The 20,583-nt window shown below is 55.2% G+C and overlaps 1 protein-coding gene across 1 annotated transcript in view; it reads left to right on the forward strand.

Annotated features, from left to right (window-relative positions):
* Window positions 1–6,243: 6,243 nt before the first annotated feature.
* DNAH17 (dynein axonemal heavy chain 17) overlaps window positions 6,244–20,583 on the forward strand; it is a 97,509-nt gene continuing 83,169 nt past the window's right edge. Inside the window, exons 1-13 of the mRNA XM_068977691.1 lie at window positions 6,244–6,588; window positions 8,193–8,386; window positions 9,177–9,369; window positions 9,548–9,647; window positions 9,902–9,987; window positions 10,202–10,327; window positions 11,074–11,226; window positions 11,331–11,417; window positions 13,064–13,231; window positions 13,459–13,575; window positions 18,148–18,413; window positions 19,001–19,196; window positions 20,154–20,300. Of these exons, the coding sequence (XP_068833792.1) occupies window positions 6,244–6,588; window positions 8,193–8,386; window positions 9,177–9,369; window positions 9,548–9,647; window positions 9,902–9,987; window positions 10,202–10,327; window positions 11,074–11,226; window positions 11,331–11,417; window positions 13,064–13,231; window positions 13,459–13,575; window positions 18,148–18,413; window positions 19,001–19,196; window positions 20,154–20,300 (2,178 nt within the window). The remainder of the gene's footprint in view (window positions 6,589–8,192; window positions 8,387–9,176; window positions 9,370–9,547; window positions 9,648–9,901; window positions 9,988–10,201; window positions 10,328–11,073; window positions 11,227–11,330; window positions 11,418–13,063; window positions 13,232–13,458; window positions 13,576–18,147; window positions 18,414–19,000; window positions 19,197–20,153; window positions 20,301–20,583) is intronic.

A 20,583-nucleotide genomic window follows, 5' to 3' on the forward strand; every position in this document is an offset into this window, starting at 1 on the left:
CCTACTTGGAGCCAAGGAGGAGCTATGAACATCCAAGCATTTGGCCCTGACCCCTGGAGGTGGGGCCAGAACCCTGAGTTTGGGCGGTTTCCCAGGTGGTTCCATTGCACCACCGCTGGGAGAAGCATTGTTTTCAAGGCACCTGCTCCTCATGTAACTGGTGGGCTTGTTGAAGAGGACTCAGGCCCTGGGAATGGGTTCTCCTCAAACGAGTAGGACCAAAATGAAAGGAAATACAGGAGGGCTCCATAGCTAAGAAGAATTGGCTGCTTCAAATGGATTTACTCGAAACAGAGACCAAAATTCTACTTCAGACTGGTGGTTCTCAACTTCTAGAATGCATTAGACTCTCCTGGGGGCTTGTTAAAATTCAGATGGCTCCCCCTGCCCCCAAATTTCCAGCCTCTGCAGGTCAGGGTGGGCCCAAGCACCTGCATTGTCAACAGGCTCCCAGGGGATGCTGATACTGCGAGTCCAGGGACCCCCTGTGAGGACCACACTCTAAAGAGTGGAACAGAAATTAAAGGCTTGCTTGAAGTGGTTTTTTGTTTGTTTTTAATGAAAATGACAGGGTGTTTATCTTGGGTGTCCCTGGTGGCTCAGATGGTAAAGAATCTGCAGACAGTGCAGGAGACCTGAGTTCGATCCCTGAGTCGGGAAGATCCCCTGGAGAAGGGAAAGGCAGCCCAGTCCAGTATTATTGCCTGGAGAATCACATGGACAGAGGGGCGGTGGCAGGCTACAGTCCATGGGGTCGCAGAGTCGGACACGACTGAGCGACTAACCCTTTCACTATTTTATCTCATGCTTAATAAAGAGATCGCAGGTGCCGTCAATTCTCAGGCTAAATTAAGTGTGCGCGTGATGAGGGGAGGAGGCAGGGGGTGGGCAGCCTGGGACGCTCCCGGGACTCGGCTGGGTTGAGACAAGGCCAGCGCGCGACAGAGGTGCCCCGGCATCCACTGCAGCAGTTTGGAAGGGGAGGTGGCAGGAGGGACCGGGCACAAGTCCCAGGCGAATCGGAAGTGTAAATGCCTGACGTTAGGTTTCAAGCACCAAGGCATACACTTCAAAAGACGTCCATCCTGAATGAACATGTTGCCGGCCGCGTGGCACAGCCATGTGCAGAACATTCAGGCAGGCTGTTCTGCCTCCCACACCACGGAGGCCCAGGAGGACCCGGGTAACCAGGTGCCAGTGACCCCACCTCTAGCTTCCCGCACCCAATCTCTCCCTCTCATGCATCAGTTAGCCCACAAGGGACCCCTCAAAAATGCACACACCCCGCCCTCAGACCCTAAGAAAGGCAGAGCCTGGTCACCTCACTCTCTCCCGCACCCGCTCACCGTGTGGCCCTGGGCATGCCCTGTATCCACCAGGACCTGTGAGCGATAAGTCTTGTCCCTCTCCTGCCAGACAGAGTCGCGGGGAGTGAACTCTCTGGAGCCTGAGACACAGCTTGGCCTGCTCCCCAAACTCAGAGCCCATCCTTGGACTGAACTCGGGCAAACGCTCTTCTTGACTAAACTTTAGACAGGTTTTCCCAGGCCTGGTTCAGGACCTGCTAAGCCGGTCTTGGCAGAGAATCCTGCGATGTCACCCCCTACCATCGGCATTGGAGCAAGCTCCTTCATCCCCATCCCTGATGTCTACTCCTCAGCCTGCCTTTAACAAGAATTACCCTCCCCCGGAGCCTCCTGTTAGCAATTCTCCACCCATGGACCCCGCACGGCTCCCTGTCTGGAAGCCCCCAGCTGCCTCTGCTGTCCTTGGAGGTGAGCACAGCTTTTTCCTCTATCAGAGCAGGGCTGAATAAAACCTGGCTCAATCACCTCTTATCAGCATTGAGTTCATTTGACCTTGAGGCTCATCAGTCAAACAGCAGTGTTTCCACGGGCAGCCCCGCCCACCACCCCCTTCCTCCAGCAAGCAGAGGCCTTTGGGCTGCAAAACCCTCCCACTGACCTCTTTGCTTCACAGCCTGGCTGGAATCCGGGAGCGTCCATGCCTCATGTGGGGCGTCCCCCTGGAGCTCGCTAGGCAGAGACCCCCAAGCCTCCAGGGTGCCTGGCCTGACAGTGACATTCGGAAACCTCGTGAGTCGGAGACATCTCTCAGGCCACCCTGCCCGCTTTGTGAAGCCTGAGGTCCCCGCTGGGCCAGCTTGACCGTGGGGTTCTGCTCTCCCTTCCTACCAAGGCCAGGGGCAAGGACGCGCCTGGACAGAGGGCAAATCCGCCTGACCTCCTGGCCCTTCTGGCTGGAACTCGGCCTGAGAATGCGGAGCAGCGCCAAAGCAGGCACGGGAGGCTGCGTGTGGTGGGGACAGCGACAAGACCCAGATGGCCCAGCCTCCCGCCCACGGTGAGCGTCCCCAGCTGAGGAAAATCGTCCTGCCAGTTGTATTTAATGATGGGTCACGACAGCGGAAACTTGTCTTCCAAGTTGATTCAGCAGGAGGAAGCGCTCCCTGGGGACTGTAAGTGGTGGCTGAGCTGTTCAGCTCGCCCTCCCCAGCTGTGACTGTCAGAGCAAAGGAAGTGAGGAAGCCACATACCTCGGCAGGTGGCCCTGGAGGGGTGGACGCGGCCAGTCACCCACTGCTCAGCCCCACATGCACTTCCCAGTCAGGAAGCTTCTCCTGATGCCTGGCATTTCCCAAGGGCCCGCTGTTTCCTTCACTGTGTGGACAGAGCAAAAGCTAATGCTTCCATCTAGAACCCCGGGAGTCCTGTCCTGGCTTCTCGGCTCAAGTGGGACCTCAGGTGAGACCCGCTGGGAAGCACCTTTCTCCACGTCCCTCCTGAGTCTCTCCTCCATGCCAGACAGGGCATCCACCCTGAGCCCCAGGCTGTTTCACAGCCAAAGTGGAGGAGGGGTGGTCTGCCTGACTCCACTATTTCACCATCTGACATTTGGTCCTTTGTGCCTTGGGATGTGTGCTCCCTGGGGAGCATGATTTTGGTGGAAGTTGGACTTGTTAGAATTTTCTTAACAGCAAAAGCATTTTGTATTGGGGTATAGACCATTAGCAATGGTGGTGGTGGTTTCAGAGGAACCACGAAGGGACTCGGCCATACATATACATGTATCTATTCTCGCCCAAATCCCTCTCCCAGGCTGGCAACGTAACACTGAGCAGAGTTCCATGTGCTGTACAGCACAAACCAGTTAGAATCTTGATCTAGGGTTTCACACTGCTCCTCAGAAGAGTAATGGGACTTAAAGGAGAGAAGGGTTTCACACTTAGCCACGTTAGGGGAGGGGCTTCCCTGGTGGCTCAGACTGTAAAGCATCTGCCTGCAGTGCAGGAGATCCGGGTTCGATCCCTGGGTTGGGAAGGTCCCCTGGAGAAGGAAATGGCAACCCACTCCAGTACGCTTGCTTGGAAAATTCCATGGAGTGAGGAGCCTGGTAGGCTACAGTCCATGTGGTCACAAAGAGCCGGACACGACTGAGCAACTTCACTCACTTCACGTTAGGGGAAACACTGGGTTAAATGAGGTTAAACAGCCTTTGCAGCATGACTTACCAGAGTCTCCGTTGCTTCAGTGATGTCTATTGAAGGCCTCCCACAGGCCAGGCACAGGGCCAGATCCTGGGGTGGGAGTGCTCATCAAAAGGGATGGGCTGTAGGAATGGGGGAAGCGGATGACTGATGCTTAATTAGTGCCTGACTGATTGCAGTTGTCACGGTGACACAGAGCAATGTGGGGTGCTCAGCAGAGATCGAGGGAGTGAACGGTCCAGGGGAGACCCTGGCCGGGAAAGATGTCGTAGCTTGGTGTCTGAGGGTGGGGAGGAGTGCACAGGTGCAGGATTCTATGCGGGGCTGGAAGGCCTTCAGGAGAGCAGGTGCCTTGGTGGAGCTGGAAGAAGGCCAGGGTGGCTGGAGCACAAGGGCAATCGTGTCGATGAAGAAGGAACTCACAGGGCCTGGACTGCATCTTAGGCCTGTTCGTGCTGATCGTGCTCGGCCACCTTTCCAATGGACTCTGAACTCTGTGTTTAGTGCCTATGAAAACAACAGAAGAAGGATGAGACCCCCTCCAGACCAGGGAACCTTGAAGATCGTATCTAGGTTACTCATCGCCTAAGAGAAGCCATACACTAATCACCCCTTCCTCCAGACAGGCCATACATTTTTCCGTATCAAAGTGTAACCTCGGGTCTATTGATTATTGGCTAATTGTTTGACTGTTTGAGCACATGAGCACATAACACGTGAATGATGGGGTTACTGGGGTTGTATTTTCCTTGGTTTACGTCTCAAGGAATTTGGAGTGGTGGGTTCAGACACGTACACGTGGGGTCTAAAAGATTTTCACAAATGCTGGTCGGGGTCCTTGGCTAAGAGGAGACTCTGCCTTGGGCCCGCCGGTGTAATAAACTGCTCCCCACTATCTGCATTGTCCTTCTGAGTGAGTCTGTTTCCCGGAACGCGTGGCTCCAACGTGGAGACCGGGAAGTGGTGCGAGCGAGCTGTTGACGGGTTTTAGGCGGGCGTCGGCGTGACAGTAGGATGACTTGCTGGGGACGAGAAGGGGTGTGAGAAGGAGAGACGGTGTCCGTAGACCAGGGGGTGGGTGAGGGGGTAACAGCAGCTTAGACCAGGCAGCAGTAGCCATGGGGGATGGTGGGCCAGTCCAGAGATGCCAAGGAGGCAGAGCCGACTGGTGTCGACAGTGGGAACCAGGACCCTGCTGGCGCCTCAGCCGCTGGTGGGTCAGGAAGGCCTTGCCCTTCTCTGAAAATTTATTCCTAAGTATTTCAATCTTTCTGACGCTATTGTAAATGGGTAATTGTTCTCATTATCAGGTTTCAATGAGTATGAGTCTAATGTGAGTCAGGATACATGTTATAATGTCCATGTGCCTCCAGGACATGCAAGATGTATAATAGCCAAGATTAAGTGGAGGGAATGAAACAATAAAAACTAAACTAGAAGAGGCAAAAAGAAAAAAAAAGGGAAAGGAATCTGGAAAAGGTAAAACAAATAAGCATGTAATAAGATGATAGATTTAAATCCTGATACATTTGTAATTTCATGAAATGAAAATGAACTAAATGTTCTAGTTCAAAGGCAATTTGTTCAGTCCTAGAGCCTTTCCCACTGTGGTGGGTGATGGACAGTTTCTCCTTTGCCACACCACAGTGGTCACTCAGGTCCTAAAAAAGTTCTAGAATCCCAGTTCCCAGGAGACTTGCAGAAGTTCCATGGCAGTTGGCATCCCTCGAGGGACGGGAGCCATTTCCTTTACTGGTCTGGAAAGAGCTGCCAATCGCTTGGCTCTGCTAGCGACCTGAAGAGCTGTTTGCTGTCAGCTGGTGAGTGGGCAAGAATTGTGCTCAGGGGCAAAGCTGAGGGGGCTCAAGAGGACAGAGGTGGAGCCCAGGTGCTGGTGGCCAGTAGCCCCATTACCCTCCCCGCACCCCCCCACCCCCCGGAAGGTGCCCTGTTCCCTGCCCGTGGCCAGTCAGGGTTTGGAGCATCCCTTTAAATTTCACGCTCACAAGGAATGCCTCGTTTGTCTTGGTTCTTTGGGGCTTCAAGGGGGTCCCCCCCCTCCAGTTAACCCTGTCCCTACAAGAGCGCTACAAGGGGTTCTCCCAGAGGGAATGTGAGTGGCGGTCCATGGGGAAATCCCTTTATGGGCACGTGATGGGGGTTAGAGGGTGGAAGAGACGCTGAAGGGCAGGGCAAACGTTGGGGTACACTATAGCTGCTGTTAGGATGGGGAGAACATGAAATTCACCCGCTCATCGGGCCCACCCCCTTTGTCTGGCATCCTAGGAGTGTGATGTCCTCTTCCCGGGATCTTGCATCCGGGCCCTTCTGTCACTTCATTCCGTGACATTTCCTTTCCCCATCCCCTCCCCTTCAGACTCTGTTGCGATGATCCTTGCCTTTTCCCCAGGGGCCATCTCTGCCTTTCCCAGCCCATTAACTTGATGGTCACGGTGAACTCAAGCAGACACAGTGCTCGGTGGCCCTGCTCCACAGTGACACCTACAGCCAGGCAGAGGGCGGCTGTCCAGCTAGAACAGGACACAGGCTCCTGGTACCCCCACCCCACCCCCCAGCTGGAAGCAGTGTCTGCACGACGATCCTTCTTTCTCTCTTGATCGACCGGAATGGGCATTTCAGGCGGTTCCAGTGATGGGTGGGAAGTAAAGATTCCCTAGGAGATGGCCGCTGCCTCAGTGTCTCTGTTCCCATAACAGGTGTAAGCGGACATCAAGATGACGATTCCCCCGGACGTCAGACTGGAGTATATGGAGAGTGTCACTTCCCTCATCCTGAAGTTCAAGCCGGACAAGTGGAGTAAAATGATTGGGATGGAAGAGAACATGGCTTTGTTCACCGACTTCTTCGAGAAGCCAGATGTTCTGGTTCTGGTGTTGACGCTCAACCCTGCCGGCATGATCATACCCTGCCTGGGCTTCCCGGCCTCCCTCAAGTCCAAAGGGGTGTACTTCATCAAGAAGAGACCTGAGAACATCGGCAAGGACAACTGCAAGGAATGTCTGGTCTACGGGGACATGAGCCCCACGCCTGTGGACCAGCTGATCGCCACTGTGGAGGAGGTAGACACACCCGGGCCTCGTGGTGGGGTGGGGGGAGTGGGGGGCTCAGGAGGAGCAACGCCTGCTTCCCATGCTTTGTGTGCGTGGCCTTGAACCCTGCTAATCAGGGGTGGGTCCACAGATCAACATCCACATTGCCTACAAGCAGGTCAGGTATTAGAAAGCTCAGGTCTGGCTGCCCTGGCCACTGAGACTGACTTGCTTTCTAACAAGACCTCCAAGTGATGCTGTGCGCATGAAGGCTGAGTGGCCCTGGCCACCACCTGTCTATCTTGAAGTCACTAGACCCTCCGTACTGCACGGGGGACAATCCCTGCCCACAGCCTCGAAAGGTGTGGCCCATTCAAGATGCAGTAGAAGGGTTTCCCAATTCTGAGACTTGGAGCAGAGAAAGGGGAAAGCAAGCGCTGTCTGACATGTCTCCCCACTGCCCTGCCTCCTCACTGTCGGCAGGTGGGGAAGGTGCAGTCCCCTCTGGACAGTTGGACCAGCCAGAGTTCCAGTGACTTAGCTCTCCTAGGCATCGCTCAGCTCGTCTCTGAGATGGGGGTAGTGGGCGTCCCCACCTTGTACAAATTCAGGCCACAGGGGTAGCTCAGTCAGGACCCAGACCAACCTCCCCTCACCTCCCCCGAGATGGCTGTCATGGCCCAAAACTGGTCGCCCAGTTGTGTCCAACCCTTTGAGACCCTGCAGGCTACAGCCCGCCAGGCCTCTGTCCGTGGGATTTTTCAGGCAAGAATCCTGGAGTGGGCTGCCTTTTGTGTCTCTGTGGTAACTTCCCGACCCAGGGTGTATCCACTTCTGTGTCTCCTGCACTGCGGGCAGATTCTTCACCCCCTGAGCCATCAGGGAAGCAACCCTGACAAAGCACCGGTGCGGAGGCTGCAAGTCCCAGGTCGACGCGTGAACAGGGCTGGTTCTGAGTCCTTTGTCCTTGGCTGTGGATGGCCGACTTCACATGTGTCCTTATGTCTTCTAAGGACGACAGTCATACCGGGTTAGGGCTCCCCTTAACTGCCCCTTGAAAAGCTCTCTCTCCAAATCCAGTCACATCCTGAGGTGCTGGGGGTCACGGCTCCCACATGTGAATCAGGGGACACAATTCAGCATATAACAGCGCCCCCAGGCAGCAAGGAACGTCTGCCTTCAGCCAGGAGTGTGTGCTCTCGTGGCAAGAGTGTGGAGATGGCTTTGCCCCTACAAAGACACAGGCGCAGGGGGGCCTGCCTGGTGATCCAGTGAGAATCTGCTTCTAAGAATCTGCTTTGCAATGCCAGGGATTCATGTCCAATCCGTAGTTGTGGAGCTAAGATCCTACATGCCACAGGGCAACTAAGCCCATGCGTTGCCACATGCCACTGAGACTCAATGCAGCCAAATCAATCAATCAGTATTTTTTTTAAAAGAACAGAAAAAAAAGACACGGTCAGGGGAGGCTTTCATCACCGGTCTCCGCACCTTGACCGGCCCCACCACCTTCTTCAAAGGGAGAAGGGCTCGATTCCCCTGGGTCCTGGGTCGCCAAGGACCCCACTCCTCCTGGGTGTCCCCCCACCCAGGTGAGAAGGCTCAAGCAGAGCCACAGAATCCTGTCCTTTCAGGTCCTCTACTCACTGTTAAACCAAAGTGAAAACATGAGCGGCTGGCCCAGCGTGGTCTCAGAGGACATTGTGAAGCAAGTCCGCAAGCTGAAGAACGAGATGTTTGTGATGAGTGGCAAGATCGAGGGGAAGACCCTGCTGCCCATCCCGGAGCACCTGGGCGGTCTGGATGGCACGCTGGAGTCCATGGAGAGGTCGGGGCCCTGTCGGGGAGCTGGAGGGGGGGTGGTCCCTGAACCCTCAGGGCAAGCTCCCCACAAACTGGTCTTGGTGCTGAAGCCCAGGGGGGCAGGACTGTGCCTTTAGGTGCTGAGTCTGAGACGGGGCATTGGAGCCCCCCAGACTCCACTAGGCAACGGCTGGACCCCCGTGCTCCAGCTCCCCCTCCATCGCACACAGGCTCTAGATCCTGCATCACCTGGCATGCCAAGAGCGTCACGTCATCTAGGGTCACACAGGACGGGGGATCCCCAGCTTCAGGGCGTGGGTACTGAGGAGCAGTGAGGGGCATGGAAGGGGTTTGCAGCAGGTGGAGGCTGCATTTCTGAGTGGAGGCTGGGGCTGCCCAAAGACCCCCCAGAAGCCCGAGGACCCCCAGGTGTCACCTTGCACCTGCCCAAGCGCCGTTTGCAATGGCATGGTGTGCGCAGCTCTTGAAGCTGTGGCCGTGCCCGCGTGCTCCCTTACTCCCTTCAGAGGGCAAGCGCTCCTGCAGGGCTCATCACACAGGCGGGCCCTGTAGGCCCCCAACACTCACCCTGTGGTGACCCGATCAGAACTGCCTGGGAGCCATGGCGCAACGTGGATTTTATTCCAGAGCTGGCTCCCCTCATCCTCTTTCCTGGGGGGCACTGGTACCCCGGACAAGACCCAGTGTTGTTTCAGGCTCTGTCCCGGCCAAGGGCCATTGAGGATGGAGCTGGAGGAAGCCTGCGGGTGTAGCTGAAAGCGTCCCCCACCCGCCCCCAACCCTCGGCTCTGCAGGATCCCCTCCTCCCTGGACAACTCGCTGCTGCACGCCATCGAGACCATCATCATCGACTGGTCCCACCAGATCCGGGACGTGCTGAGCAAGGACTCGGCCCAGGCCCTGCTGGACGGGCTGCACCCCCTGCCCCGAGTCGAGTTTGAGTTCTGGGATGCCCGGCTGGTGAACCTCAAGTACATCTATGAGCAGGTGATGGCTCTTCTGCCCCGGCGGCCGGGCACCCACTGGAGTCCTGAGCACCCAGCCTCCCCGAGGGGACCCGGGTAACCCGGATGGATCCCTCAGCGCCGGCCTGGAGGTCAGGCAGGCTTCATCTGGGGTCTGTTAAAAAAAAAAATTTTTTTTGATCTCCTTTTCTCCTTTGCAGCTCAATAGGCCCAAAGTGAATAAAATAGTTGAGATCCTGGAAAAAGCCAAAAGTTGCTACTGGCCAGCCCTGCAAAACGTGTACACAAATGTTACTGAAGGTGAGCGGGTGGCCCTATGAGAATGTCCCCCCTCCACCAGAGGAAGGGGTCAGCAGCTCCTGGGCAGGCCCCTTGCCAATCCTGGGGATGAGGCGGGGTCTGCCTCCCCCCGTCAGCAGTTTCCTGGAGTCCCACCCTTTGAGGGAGCAGGTGTCTGTAAACACACTGAGCTGCCCGTCACCACTTCTCACCATCAGGGATGGGGGCCAGTTTCTGCTCCCGTGGGGATGAGCCCCTGTTCTTGCTCCACGCAGGCCTGAAGGAAGCCAGTGATATTGTTCTGTACCTGAAGCCCCTGCGGATCCTGCTGGAGGAGATGGAACAGGCCGACTTCACGGCGGTACATCAGCTGGAGAGGGTCCCTTGGCTGGCTTGGCAGGCTCTGGGCTTGTGTCTTGGGGCAGCAAGGGGCTGCGGGCTTCCTGGCTGTGGTCAGGCACAAGTACTGGGTGGGGGCATCTCTTCTTGCCCTTGGAGTTTCCCCCTCCTGGAGCCGTGTGGAGTGGGGAGCTGAGGTGCTGTGACCAAGTGCCTGCCCGCCTATCTCTCCCCAGCTCCCAACCTTCATCACCAAGGTGCTATACACCATCTGCTTCATCTGGGCCACCTCCGAGCACTACAACACACCCTCCAGGATCATTGTCATACTGCAGGAGTTCTGCAACCAGCTCATCGACATGGTAGCCCCCAGGCCCCGGGGCCTTCCCTCCCCCACCCTCAGCGTTCCCCTCCCCCATCCCACCCTGCATCCCGGTCCATGTTCCCCAGCAGTTTAAAAACAGGCAAAGATGTGGGTGCAAGAATTTTCAGGCTCCAGGCTAAGGCTAGGGCCCCCTGGGTGGCCACCCAGGGTTCTCCCAAGACCTGGGCAGAGCTAACCCAACCTGCCTCATGCTGGGAGGGAGGAGGAATGAAAGAGAGGCTGCTCACTGAGTCCCGGCACCCCAAGACTCAGCCGGGGGCTTTGAGGGGTTTATCTCCTCTGACAACACCCATTCCCTTTCATTCTTCCATTTCACAAGCACACGTTTCACAGCCTCCAAGGTCTGAGTTGCAGCTTTGGGCCCTGGGCTACCACAGTGAGTGAGAATCAGGCTCGTGGTCCTGTCTCCCGGCCTAGAGGGACGCGGTGGCCCAGGGTCCTGCAGCCAGAGCAGGACTGCCTTTCTGGGCCCCTCATCATCTGCCTCCAGAGTCTGGTGGTGCCGTGACCTTGGCCTGGGCCAAGAGGCCCTGCAACTGGCCCTGGGTGGGCAGACTGGCTAGGCCACGAGCCTAAGGGACAGCGGGTGTGTCAGAAGAAGTGGTCTAGTGGCCTGGGGCAGGGCAAGAGGATCGTTTTAACTGACCATGTAGCTGTGGACCTGGGTATCATCTGGGTGTCACCTCTCCGGCTCAACTTGGGAACATCTTCCCTTCCGCCCAGACGCGGACCTTCCTGAGCCCCGAGGAGGTGCTGAAAGGCCTGCAGGGGGAAATTGAGGAGGTTCTGATCGGCATCTCTCTGTCCGTGAATGTCCTGAAGGAGCTGTACCGGGCCTACGACTTCTGTTGTGCAAACATGAAGCTTTTCTTCAAGGTACAGCCTGGGCTGTGGACAGCGGATGAGGGGAAAGAAGTTGGGGTGGTGTGGACCCCATGGCACCCCATGGACCTGCATTCTCTCTCTCTCTGTCCTAGAAGAACAAGGAGCCGGTGCCTTGGGAATTCCCTTCTTCTCTTGCCTTTTCCAGAATAAATTCCTTCTTCCGCCGCGTCCAGACCATCGAGGTAAAAGTGGACTTTGGCTCCCCTCCCTCTCAGGAGAACTGTCTTCTGTCCTTGTCGTGCTTGCACATGGGCTGCCAGGAGGGAAATAAAAGTCACACCCAAACACCTGTGTGACAGCTTCCCCAGGGAGGAAGCCAAGTCCCTGGGTGCCCCCACCAGGCCCAGAGCTGGCAACCCGGAACAAAGCGGTCCATTTCAGTTGCTTTCCCCTTTTCTCCTGCCTTCTGTCCACAAGCAGGTTAATGACAAGTTCATTGACCTGGGTCAGGAAGCCTGCAGGCCAAGGGAGAGGGTGAATGGGGCTAAATTAGCACAGCTGAGGTCTGCAGAAGGACCTTATTTGGATACATGGAACGACATGGGATACATGGAACCACACAGGACAAATAACACTTTTAAAGAGGTTCAGAACAGGTTCCTCTGGGGAGAAGGGGTAAGAGGTGAAGGCATGTGTAGTGCAGGAAGGTTTTCCTTCTTGTTTTGTGTTCTGTAGGGGGTCTCTTTTTTTAGATATACTTTGTACACATGTTACACTATTTAAAAAAAATAAAACAGGGTTGGGGGGTGGATCCTTGAACCACTGGGCAGTGATTTTTTGAGGGATGTTGTCAGCCGGGGCTCTGGGAAGGCCTCTATGGTTCCCATCCACACCCTCTGGGAGGCAGAGCAGGAAACCCCTTGAGATGCCATATCTCGGTCACAGAGTGTTTCTTCACGCCCCAAGGCGCCCAGCCCGAGAACTTGAGGGCCCCAGCCGAGTTTCTGGCCAAATAGCTGCTGGTTCCTACACTGTAGATTCTGAATCGGGATGGAGCTGCTGGGAAAAGAGGGGCTGCCAGGGAAAGAGCGGGGAACGGCCATGCTGCCCACCCTTGCCCGACGGGCCATGCCAGCTGCGCCACCCACCTCTGGTGTGGGGGGCCCAGAATGTGGGGCGTGGCAACGCTGCTACTTTCCAGTAGGTTCGCTTGGGTCATATCTCGATACACCTTGGATCTTTGGTGGGAAACGGCACCAACCTCGTCTCCGGCTTAGGGGAGGGCTGGAGCGCCCTGCAAGCACGGATCAGGCACACAGGGGCTGCTTGTGGTCCTCAATGAGGATTTGGGGGCCTCAAAGGGGAAATGAGAGCTACAGACAGAAGTAATAGATTGCTCAGTAGGACTGAATGGGGTTAAATGCCAAACCAGCGATCCTGGAAAGAAAGGTACCATCTCGGCTAAAGGAGCTGGAGAAGGCAAGTCTCGGAGGGAATGAGCAAGTGGGATTTACCTGTAAACATCCATCAGGCGCCCAGTACAGGAGGCTGTGAGGGACCACCGTCTGCCTTTCTGACCGCTTCCTCCCACAGCCCAGGAAGTGGGGCCCCTGTAAAGTGTGATTTTACTTAGAGACGCATGTCACCCAGTGTTGGGTCAGGACAAGATCCCGACCTTCATCTCCTCCTCCTCCGTGATCACAACTGGGAGATTAGTCACAGGACTCTTACTTCAGTCCCTCTGTCTGCATCTCTGAAACGGCTTTAGAGAACATTAACACTGATAAGCAGAGGGCCCCTCCGGACTGCTGTGTGGCCCAGGGGCTCCTCCCCTTGGGGGTCAGTCAGGAAACTGAATTGACGAAGGTGTGGGGGTTTCCTCCACCAGGATCTTTATAAAACAGCCATCGAGTTTCTGAAGCTGGAGAAGATTGAGCTCGGGGGCGTGAGGGGAAACATTCTCGGAAGCCAGGTGGCCCAGATCTATGATGAGGTCTTCGAGCTGGTGAAGGTTTTCGCCGACTGCAAATATGACCCCCTGGACCCCGGAGATTCGGTAAGTTAGGGGGCCTGGGCAGGGTCAACGACAAATGCTCCGAGAGTGGGAAGGCATGCAGAGGGGAGCGCGTGTGGCGGAAAAAAGACAGCACAAGAACTCTGCCCTCATGACAGTGAACTTGCTGAGAAGTAACCTGAATCCCAGTGGGTGGGCTTAGAGTGCGCCCGCTCCCGGCTTTGCATGCTGGTCAAGGTTCTAAGCTTGGTGATTTAATTTGCTTCCAGAGTTTTGATGATGACTACGCTGATTTCGAGACCAAAATTCAAGATCTGGATAGGAGGCTGGCCACCATCTTCTGCCAAGGGTTTGATGACTGCAATTCTATTGAGTCCAGTGCAAAGGTAGGTGCGGGTGGGGAGTGTGCCCTGACAGGATTCGTCACACCGGCTCCGTGATGCTGAGAACGGTTGTTCAGTCGCTCAGTCGTGTCCAATTCTTTGCCACCCCAAGGACTGCAGCACTTCAGGCCTCCTTGTCCATCACCAACTCCCAGGGCTTACTCAAACTCATGTCCATTGAGTAGGTGATACCATCCAACCATCTCATCCTCTGTCATCCCCTTCTCCTGCCTTCAATCTTTCCCAGCATCAGGCTGTTTTCCAATGAGTCAGTTCTTTGTATCAGGTGGCCAAAGTATTGGAGTTTCAGCTTCAGCATCAGTCCTTCCAGTGAACGGTTGCAGAATCGGTCTAATCATGCAGTCTGGAGATTGTAGGTGAAGAGCCAGGCCCAGAAAGGGACAGCAGCCTTTCTTAGTGCCTTAGAGAGTCAGCAGTCGGAACCTTGAGTAGCTTGTGAGGGGGTCTTACTGCTACCTCTCATCTTAAGAGAGGAAAGTGAGCGTGGGGTTATCCTGAGTCCTGCTCTCCATTTGTCCTTCTTTGATTCAGTTCCCTCATTACTCATATAAGGAGCACAAGTTAGATGCAGAGTTGCTCTAAAAAATAAAACACATCCACATTTTGAGCTGCTGAACCACACTGACTCTTTCTTAACATTTGAGATTCGAGAATACACAGTATTCTGTGTCTGTACATGCAATACACAGTATTATGACAGGGAGTCATTTCTGGGTGGTGGGGTGACGGCTAATATTTTCCTGTCTTCTGTGTACCTTTCTACTGTCTCCAGGTTGTGCGGGTTAGGTGTATAGCACTTGTACAGTTAGAAAAAGGAAATGCTTATGAAAACATTAAAAAAAAACAACCAGATTGCAGAAAAGCACTAACGCCCCTAGAGACCGTCAGTTTGAAAGAGAAACCCAAACGGCCAATACTTGCATAGGTTGTTGGTCTGGCCTCGCAAATGATCGGGAAAGTGCAAGTTAAAACCACAAGGGGCCTTTGTCACTGGTCAAACTGGCTGGAGCTGTGAGGAGCTGGACACTGGTCCCCTCTGTTGGTTAGTGCGCCCCTCCCACAGGACCCCTCAGCAGCGAGCATATCGGGGGCAGGGGGCACATGGAGATGGGTTCCTGGACCTTCCCGGTCCAAGTTCACGAGGCAGCCAGCATTTGGTGCCGACCTGCCAGGATGTTCCTTTGCCTTTTGAGTATTTCTAAAGCAGAAATGCTTGAGGACTTGAAGCTCTGCCAGTGAAACGATCAATTAAGTCTTGGATGGAGTTGGTGCTCCAGGCGAAATATCAATGAATGCAAATTAATACTGAGCCTCCTTGCTGTCCCCTTCTCTGAACACTCTTCCCCTTGGAGCCGCCTCGGGCACCTCCTTGCAGAGGCCCCCCACTCACCTCCTCCTCCCAGCGGGAGCTCTCCCCTCGCCGCCATTGCCAGCACCGACCTGCTTGGTTTTCCTTCTTCATGCTTGGCTCTCCCTGGCATCTGTTGTGTGCTGATCTCTTCATGTCTGTCGTCCTCCCAACTAGAATATAAACTCCCTGAGGGCAGGTGCTTGGTTCGGGTTGACGCAGAACCAAGCCCAGTGCAAAGCCAGGCTTTCCTGATGGAGGGAACCGGCCCCCCGCTGAGGCAGTGGAGCTGTTCCCGGCTGACTCCCTGGCAGACCTTAGGGGGGAACCAGAGGCTGTTAGCCCCAGGGCTACCCAAGTGCAAAGGGTCCCAAGTAAGGTTGCCAGCCAGCACCTCCATTTGGAAATGCCGGTCCTCCCCTGTGGTGGGGTCTCCAGAATGAAGACGATGCTGGAGCTGATGGACTGTGGCACCAGTTAGCCCTTCTTGCCTGTGGTGGGGATGAAACCAGGAGAAGCTCGCCCTCAGGCCTCTTGGAGGCTGGGTGCCACCTTGTGCTGTCTTTTGGTGATGGGGAACGAGGTGGGTTGAGGTGTCCACGCCGTCGCCAGAGACCATAGGTGCCGCCTCGGAGGGGAGGAGCTGGCCAAGAAGGAACTCTGGGTGGCACGTGTGGGACTGAAGTCCACTCCCTGGGTGTTTTCACAGGCACTTCCCCACTCCGCCGTGGCCTAAATCAGCTTCTGTACTCCGCAAGAGAAAGTCCTTTTCAGACACGTGACTTTGTGTTAGATGAGAAAGAAAATAAGTCAGGAAGACTCTCGTAAACTATCCCTGTCTCCATCTGCTCATCTTCCTTCCCATACTGAAGAGCATTTTCTTCCCATTTGACAATCCTCCGCTCTAATTAGGACAGGCCCTTGGGGTGCCCTCCCGCCCGTCCGCTTGACCCCCTGCGTGTTCCCCAGCTGCCGGGATGCTATTTCTCGCTGTCAGTAATTCACACGCAGCTGGGAAGGTTCTAGAGCAATTTTCCACACAACCTCCTCCTGACAGAAAATGAAATTAACCTCCTTCCCAGAAGCCAGGGGCCAGAAAACATGTGAGCGTGAAATAAAGGGAAGAGGGAGGAAAAAAGTCAAGAGGGTTGTCAAGCAATGGAATGCGCTTTTCCCAACTGCTCTGTGGCAGTTTTCAGACAGGACACCGGCGACCTCGTGTGTGGGGAGCACTCGCCCCCCGCCACTGCAGGGAGTCGTGGTTAGCAACTCGGGGTCACAGCGTCTGCCCGGGAGTCAGTGGCCGCTCTCGTTGACTTTCAGGGACCTAAAAATCTCTCCTGCATTCTCAGCAGCCACTATTCCACCCTTTCCCCAAAAGGCCACTTTTAGACACAGTAGTGGTCTTAGTTTTCATACTGAAAACTAGGCAAGTCTGAGACTTGGGTCCAGGCTTTCAGGGTCCAAGGGCTCAGGCAGGCGTGGGGACTTCCCTGGTGACCCCTGGCTGGCTGGGAGCTTCCTAAACATCCAGCACGTGTCACACTGTCCAGCCCACATGGCTACTCTCTGCAGGCTGCAGTAAGGGCCCCTTCCCCAGTGCTCAGGCACAGCCCCGTCCCCCGCTGCCTCCAGGCCTCCCACCACTGTGAGAGGATTTTTTAAGAAACTCGCCTCTATGTTGCCACTTGAGCCACCCTCTGATGCCAGCCAGGACCGCAGCCAAAACATCCAGGTGATCCTCCCTTATTCTCTTCTATGAGCTTTTTGTTTGTCTAGCGAATGTGAGTGCATAGCATTCTCAGACCCTCAGTGTGATGAGTTCGCTACGTGCAGGGTTCTCAGGCATGGTTACTGCCCTCAGAGTGAGGTGACGACCCCTGCTGCAGTAATCAGGTCGGGGTGCTTGGGCTGGTAGGCCATGGGCACCTGAGCTGTCCCAGCTCCTTGAGGACTCTGGAAGCCCATGCTTGAACCTCTGTGGTCACGGCCTGTGAGTGTGCCAAGCTTTCCCTGTAATCTCCGTAAAGCCCCCGGGCTGAGCACTCCCTGGAAGTCAGCACTTCCTGCCCTGGGCACCCGCACAGTATTTGAACCCCATCCTCATCCCCTCTGCCACCTCCACCCAGTCAACCCAGGGCTGAGCATGGGGCCCTTGGTTGGTGGATTGAACTGAGTCCACTAGAGAGAAGTGTTGAGGTACAGACCCCCAGGACCTGTGAATTATTGAAAATAGGCTCTCCCAGATGTAATTGAGATGTTCATTGAGGGCCTCCTACTGGCCTCCTGTGCCTTAATCCAGTGATCCTGGGATCTGTGTCAGAAGAAGAGGAAGGCCACAGGGCCAGACATACATAGGGAACATGGCTCCATGACGAAGGGGGCAGAGGGTCCAGTGATGGGTCTACAAGCCGAGGATTGCTGGCCACCGAGGGACTCTCCCCTGGAGCCTTCAGAGGCAGCACAGCTTTTTCCACCTTGATTAAAACTTGTTGCCTCCAGGCTGTGAGGGAATTAAGTCTGCTGTTGAAGCTTCCCAGGTCACAGTGCTCTGTGATGGCAGCCCCGGGACGCTCCTATGGGCTCCTCCCCACACCAGCGTTTGGCAAGTTTAGTGGTTCAGGGACCCCACGTAGTGTAAGACAAGCCTGCCCCTCACCTCTTTTCCCCCAGAGCACTTTTCAGAGTGCTTCCCGAGTGGTTTCTCTTGCCTGGGTGGGTCCTTGAGGATCAGTGGTCTTCCCAATAATTCTCATGACAAAGATATTTCTCAATCCCGTCGTAGCGCAAGCCCTGGTTATATAGATAGCTGCTTTTCTCCCCCAATTTTTTAAAATGGTTATTTCCTAACTGTTTAAATCTTCTTTGCCCAAACTCTGATTTCTCCTGGTCCTGAAACAAATCTTTTTCTAGACCTTGAACCTAGTTTGTACTGTTGGTTTATAAGTTGAGTATGTGGGGACCCAGCATACATCAAGATGGAAATCATAGAAGCAGCTGGTTAGCCAGTTGCTACACAGAGGAAACTTCCTGGTGTTGAAGGCACGTGTTTTCCTACTTCTTTTTTTTTTTTTTTCGTCTTCCTACTTCTGAAGGCTGACCCCACAGGAATGTCCAAGCCGTGGATGAAGCCGGGCATGGGGGAGGGGATGAGCCCCCCCCAGCAGGGCCCCTTCAGCAAAGAAGGTTCACTCCTTTCTCTCCAGCTTCTGCACATGTGTGGGGGCCTCTTGGAACGGCCTCTGATTCTCGCCGAGGTGGTGCCCAGGTACTCGGTCATGCTGGAGCTGTTTGACACTGAGCTGGACAACACCAAGATCCTGTATGACGCCCAGATCGCGGCCTCAGCAGACGGCAACATCCCCCCCATTCACAAAAACATGCCCCCCGTGGCCGGGCAGCTCAAGTGGAGCCTGGAGCTGCAGGAGAGGCTGGAGGCGCCCATGAGGGACCTGAAGCACATTGACCACCCGTGAGTGAGGGCCCTGGGCTGGCAGCGCTCCTCCGTCCCCACTCCGAGGCAGGCCCACGCCTCCCATCGGCCAAACCTTTCCTTCCCAGGGCACGGTCCCGGGAGAGACCCCAGGAGCGCATGCCCGCTACTCTGAACAGCTGGCCAGAGCAGGGAGTTGGCCACTGTTACTTGTGTCTGGCAGAGCCTGGAAGGCAGGCGGATGAGCACGAGAGCTCACAGCAGAACGAGGGAGGCTGTTGGCTTCGGGGCAGGAGAAGGGTGTCCTGTGTGTTTGGTTGGAAGGCATATCTGGCTCTCTGGTTGGTCCTAAGTTGGAAGAGAAGAGAGGAATTTGGGAAGCCTGGAGGTTATGAATCAAGTCATGGCCATTCGGGGCCAATATTACAAGGGTTAGCGTTTGACCTTCTGGATTAGATGCTACCTACATAGGGCATCATCTATTTGTATGTTCAGGGTCTCAACCTGAAAGAAACAAGAGAGCTGGCTGGCTGCTGCAACACCCCGAGGTCTGAAAGCCTCGGTTGGGGTGCCAGTGAGGCCCCATGGGAGACAGTATCTGACCTTCCCCCTAATTCTGATTCCAGGGTCATGTCCAGCGTGGAGGCCAAGCTAATCTACCAGAAATATGATGAGATGATGGAGCTGCTGAGAAGCTACCGCGAGAGGATCTACCAGCAGTGGGTGGCGGGGGTGGACAAGGACTGCCACTTCAACCTGGGGCAGCCCCTGATCCAGCGGGACCCTGTCACCAATCTCATCCGTGTCAACTTCAGCAAAGCGGTGGGTGCCATCTGCTTCCTCACGGGGCAAGCTCATGCAGCTCTGAGGCTCACCCCCTCCTCCTGACAGCACAAATCTGTGGGGCTGACGTTTATGTCACATTTACCCTAAAGCTTTATTATTGAAGTGTTGCTTGAAGTGTGCCTGGGATATGTTTAAGATATGAGACAATCATAGCATCCTTGAATATAGCTTGAATGAGTGTACTGTTTTAAAGCTGGGCCATGTTTCATAGGGTCCCAAGAAGAACCATCAGGTTGAGAATTTAAAAAAAAAAAAAAAGGTCTTTGTAGGATCTGAATAAATAAGCCCCCTGGTCAAGCTGGGGATGCTGGAGGGAAGCCACACCATCTGGGGCTGAAACCAGATAGTTAGCCATGTGCCAGGGCAGAATTGGGAGCAGCCTGGACCTTCACAAGCATGGCCCCACACAAGCGTGTCAGCCTTGCTTGTGAAGTCAGCAGTGATTTCAGCAAGGCAGGGACCCCACGTGTGACTTTCCCTCTGGAACTGTCTCTTCCACTAACATCTGTTCTTTCATTCAACAAACATTTACTAAGCACTTATTTGTGTATGTGCTTGGGATAAATTAGCGAACCAACAAAGATCTCTGTCCTTCTGGAGCTTGCCTCCTAGAGAGCGAAGGGGGCAGGCGGTGGTGGAAGGGCCAGGAGAAGCAGGGAGGGAGCAATAAACTAGCGTAACAGGTCTCACATGAGGAGGTGGCGATCAGTACCTCAAAGAAAGGCGGGGGCAGGTGAGGGCCTCAAGGACTGAGCTGGAGGAAGGGGGCATCCTGATCCTGCCAGCAGAGCCTGTCCCCCAGGGGGGCCTCCCCCCAGCTCCCCTCAGCTCCCCCTGGGGGCTGCAGAAGCCTCCCAGGGACAGACCCACACGTGTGCTGCCAAGTGCTGTGCTGTGAGACCTGACCGCTTCTGTCCTCTTCACTCGCCTCAGTTGGTGGCCGTGCTGAGAGAGGTCAAGTACCTGAGCTTTCAGCAGCAGCAGGACATCCCCAGGAGTGCTGAGAACCTGTTCTCCCAGCACGAAACCTTCCGGAAGTTCGTGGGCAACTTGGAGCTCATTGTCGGCTGGTACAACGAGGTGAGCTGGTGCTGCATTGCTTTTTTGGTCGCCGCATTTGGGGGGGTTTTGTTTAGGACAAAGGTGTATGAGCCCCACGTGGAGCAGAAGGGTGTGCATTTCTGTGGATGAGTGGCTGGAGCCTCCCTCTGGGTGAATCCCTGTCCCTGCCTTTTCCACCTCCTACAGTTGCCCGGATTCCTGGGCTGGAGGCCACGTCACGCCACCCGCGGATCACAGCACCCCCGCTCCTGATCACAGCATGTCACACTCCCTTCTCATCTGTTTTATCGGCTCCCTCTTA

This window comes from Capricornis sumatraensis, chromosome 8 (genome assembly GCF_032405125.1).
Source record: "Capricornis sumatraensis isolate serow.1 chromosome 8, serow.2, whole genome shotgun sequence".
Classification (NCBI taxonomy): Eukaryota; Metazoa; Chordata; class Mammalia; order Artiodactyla; family Bovidae; genus Capricornis; species Capricornis sumatraensis.